The sequence below is a fragment of the Colobus angolensis genome, unplaced genomic scaffold, assembly GCF_000951035.1.
Source record: "Colobus angolensis palliatus isolate OR3802 unplaced genomic scaffold, Cang.pa_1.0 Scaffold119, whole genome shotgun sequence".
Classification (NCBI taxonomy): Eukaryota; Metazoa; Chordata; class Mammalia; order Primates; family Cercopithecidae; genus Colobus; species Colobus angolensis.
Genome location: NW_012113030.1, coordinates 6,924,510 through 6,928,812, shown reverse-complemented (window position 1 = coordinate 6,928,812; position 4,303 = coordinate 6,924,510). Strand labels below are relative to the sequence as shown.

The window sequence follows — 4,303 nt, the reverse complement described above, 5'->3', positions numbered from 1 at the left end:
TGTTAGCCAGGATGGTCTCAATCTCCTGACCTCGTGATCCGCCCGTCTCGGCCTCCCAAAGTGCTGGGATTACAGGCTTGAGCCACCGCGCCCGGCCTTCGGCTAATTTTTAGATTTTTTTTATCTTGCAGAGATAGGGTCTCACTGTGTTGCTCAGGCTGGTCTTGAACTCCTAGCCTCAAGCAATCCCCTGCCCCAGCCTCCCGAAGTGCTGGGATTATAGGCATGAGCCACTGCACCCAGCTCTGAGACTCTACTTCCTTGTACCTCTACTTTCCCATCTGAGACATAGGAATAATAATAATAACACTTGCCCTTCTGGGGGAAGGCAGATGATTTAAGTGATGCTTTTGGAACAGGGCCTGTCTCCTAGCAGTAGCAACAGTAGCATAAGTCATCATTAAGCTCCAGACCTATTATATATTATATATAATAGTAATATTATAGTAATAGGTTATTGGCTGGGTGTGGTGGTGCACGCCTGTAATCCCAGCTACTCGGGAGGCTGAGGCATGAGAATCGCTTGAGCCCAGGAGGCAGAGGTTGCAGTGAGCCGAGATCGCACCACTGCACTCCAGCCTGGACAACAGAGTAAGAGTCTGTGTCCAAAAAGAAAAAAAAGAAAAAAGAAATAATATGAGATAATTATATTATAATAATATAATATATATAATATCACTTTTATTGAGATATAATTCAGAAGCCATGTAATTCACCCATTTAAAGCATACAATTCTGTTGGGCACGGTGGCTCATGCCTATAATCCCAGCACTTTGGGAAGCTGAGGTGGGTAAATCACTTAACGTCAGAAGTTCAAGATCAGCCTGGCCAACATGGTGAAACTACGTGTCTACCAAAAATACAAAAATTAGCTGAGTATGGTGGCGGGCACCTGTAATCCCAGCTACTCAGGAGGTTGAGGCAGGAGAATAGTTTGAACCTGGGAGGTGGAGGTGGCAGTGAGCCGAGATCATGCCACTGCACTCCAGCCTGGGTGATAGAGTAAGACTATCTCAAAAACAAAAGAAAACAAAAAAACCCCAAAACTCCTGTTTCTTGGAGATATTATGAGGGTTCGATGAGCTAATACATGCATGCAAAGAGCTCAGAGTGGTACCTGCACGTAGGAATGGCTTAGTCAACATTAGGGATTGTTTCTACAAATGTTTACTGAGCCCCTGCAGTGAGTTGGGCATTGTGCAAAGCCCTCATGGGGCTCATGTTCTCAGAGCGAAGACAGTCCCTTAGGCAGAGAAATGTGGACTATGCAGAGTGGTTGGAAGGGCTTTGGAGAAAAATAGGGCAGTGATAAGAGGTAGAGAGTGGGTTCTACCTTAGGCAGGGTGATCCTGGAGGGCTTCTCTGAGGAGGTGACATTTGAGCAGGGACCTGAAGGAGGGGAGAGAGTGAGGCATTCAGATCCCTATGGGGAAAATACTCCACGGAGAGGGGTCAGCAAGTGCAAAGGCCGTGAATCTGGAGGGTTGTGGGTGTGTCTGAGGAACGGTGAGGAGGCCATGGTGGCTGGAGTCGCCTGACGAAAGGGGACAGGGGAGATGTAGGTGGATCATGCTAGGCTTTGTGGGCCTTGGTGGGGACTTTGGCTTTTACTCTGAGAGAGAGGAGAGCCAGGGAGGGTTGTTAGCCGAGAAGTTTCATGAACTCTCTTAAGTTTTAAAAGTAATACTATTTGTATTTATTTATTTATTGGAGATGGAGTCTCACTCTGTCGCCCAGGCTAAAATGCAGTGGTGTGATCTCGGCTCACCGCAACCTCTGCCTCCCGGGTTCCAGTGATTCTCCTGCCTCAGCCTCCCAAGTAGCTAGGACTACAGGCACATGCCACTGCACCCAGCTAATTTTTGTGTTTTATTTATTTATTTATTTATTGAGACGGAGTCTTGCTCTGTCAACCAGGCTGGAGTGCAGTGGCACAATCTCCGCTCACTGTAAGCTCCGCCTCCCCTGTGTTTAGGTGATTCTCCTGCCTCAGCCTCCCAAGTAGCTGGGACTACAGGCACCCGCCACCACACCCGGCTAATTTTTTGTATTTTTAGTAGAGACGGGGTTTCACCATGTTAGCCAGGATGGTCTCAATCTCCTGACCTCGTAATCTGCCGGCCTTGGCCTCCCATGTATTTTTAGTAGAGATGGCTTTGCACCATGTTGGCCAGGCTGGTCTTCAACTCCTGACCTCAAGTGATCCACCTGTCTCGCCTCCCAAAGTGTTGGGATTACAGGCGTGTAATTATAGGACCGTGCCCGATCCTATAGTTTTTTTTTAGAGGTGAGGTATCACTCTGTCACCCAGGCTGGAGTGCAGTGGCACAATCCTAGCTCAGTGCAGCCTCGACCTCCTGGGGTTCAAGCGATCCTCCCACCTCAGCCTTCCAAGTTGCTGGGATTACAGGTGTGCACCCCTGTGCCTGGCTAAATTATTTTGTTATTTATTATTATTTTTAATAGGCATGGGGTCTTGCTATGTTGCCCAGGCTGGTCTTGGACTCCTGGCCTCAAGCAATCTTCCCACCTTGGCCTTCCAAAGTGTTAGGATTACAGGCGTGAGCCAGGGCGCCCGACCTAAGTTATTGTTACTATTATTGCTGCTGCTGTTGTGATTCCCGTGTTAAAGAGAGACGGACTGGGGAGCAGCCCAACGCCAGAGGTGGAGGTGGAATTCGAATCCCAGGCTGGACGCTGGAGCTCTCGCCCGCCGTGCTAAGGCGTCTTCCCCACTTCCCACAAGGGGGCGCCAGAGGCCGGGCGCCTGGTTTTGAGGGGGGCTCCTCGTCCCGCCCCTCCCTCCTGTCCTCCCTCCCGTCTTCCCCGCTCCGGGCCCCACCCGGCTCAGACGGCTCCGGACGGGACCGTGAGCACAGGCCGCTCCGCGGGCGCCTCGGATCCCTGCGGGACCCCACCCCCGCCCAGCCTGCCCAGCCCGCTGCAGCCGCCAGCGCGCCCCGTCGGTGAGTGCTCCCAGCACCGCAGCTGTCGCCTCACGACCCCCGCCCGAGCCTGCCCTGGTTCCTCATGCCTGATCCCTGCTCCCCGCCACCCTGTCCCCAGTCTGTAACGGTCTCCCCAGGTGTTCCCCAGTCCCTCCCAGTCTTCACCAGTCCCCCCAGTCTGTAACCATGTCCCCCACTCCCCCAGTCCCCTCACTCTTCCTCCAGGCTTTTGCAGCCTCTCCCACTCCCCCAATCTCCTCCATCCTCCCCCAACACACCCCTCCCTATCCCCTGGCTAGAGATCCTCTCCGCAGGGTCTCCATCCAGGCCCTCATCCATATCGGCTAACTTGGCCCCTCCAGCCACCCAAGAGCCCCTCTCCTGCCTCACCAGCTCCATGGCCACTGCTGATGGCATTCTCCCCAACTCTCTCTCAGGGCCCTCCCTGCCTGGGACACCGCCCAGAGCCCTCTCCCTCTGCCCACATCCCAGATCCTGCCTCTCTTTTCCGTTCCTGCCACTCATCCACGAACTCCCTTTCCTTTTATCTCCCCCCCAACCCCTCGCCACCCCTTTTAAAAGTCTCATGATTTTATGGATTTTAGCATATTTGATCTGCAGTTCTTTTGATGCTCAAATTGCTTCATTTCTGGCCATTGGGCACCCCTGTAAGCTGGGTCCTCTGTTCCTGTAACATGCCCTATCCGCCTTTGAGCACTTCCTCACCGTCTGACCCAGGCTCATTTGTTCTTCCCTGCCCCAGCCCTGGAATCCACCATTTCTCTAAGGAGTCCCAGGTTCTTTTAGTGGGGAATGGTATTTAAAGACTCCCATCTTACCAAAAGTTGATTCTTTGAAAAGATCACTAAAATCATAAGCATCAACAGGACCAATCGTTTTTGTTTTTCTTTTTTTTAAAAAAGTAAAGACATACACATACGGCGGGTATCAGAAATGAAAGAGGGGACATCACTACAGATCCTACGGTAAATAAAAGGATAATAAGGGAAGATAGAGAACACAGTCTGGGTGCTGGAGGTGCTCATTGCTCCTGGATTGGTCATGGTTAACCTCCCTAACTCAGATCTTTAGACCTATGATAGGATTGCAAGCTCTGAGGTCAGGTTGCCTGGGTTTGAGTCCCAGCTTGAGCATTTTCTAGCTAAGTGATCTTGGGTAATTTATTGGTGTCTTCCTGAGCCTCCTTTGCCTTGTTAAAAAAGCAGAGATGAGGCCGGGTGCGGTGGCTCATGCCTGTAATCCCAGCACTTTGGGAGGTCGAGGTGGGCAGATCGTGAGGTCAGGAGATCGAGACCATCCCGGTTAACATGGTGAAACCCCGTCTCTACTGAAA

At 51.6% G+C, this 4,303-nt stretch overlaps 2 protein-coding genes across 2 annotated transcripts in view; both read left to right on the top strand.

Annotated features, from left to right (window-relative positions):
- The window catches only part of GLTSCR1 (glioma tumor suppressor candidate region gene 1), a 135,840-nt gene extending 132,766 nt beyond the window's left edge, over positions 1-3,074 (top strand). Inside the window, exons 17-18 of the mRNA XM_011926681.1 lie at positions 2,758-2,967; positions 3,068-3,074. Coding sequence (XP_011782071.1) covers positions 2,758-2,967; positions 3,068-3,074 — 217 coding nt within the window. The remainder of the gene's footprint in view (positions 1-2,757; positions 2,968-3,067) is intronic.
- Positions 2,778-4,303, top strand: part of EHD2 (EH-domain containing 2) — a 25,714-nt gene continuing 24,188 nt past the window's right edge. The window contains exon 1 of the mRNA XM_011926378.1: positions 2,778-2,967. The gene's annotated coding sequence lies outside the window, so the exon portion shown is untranslated. The remainder of the gene's footprint in view (positions 2,968-4,303) is intronic.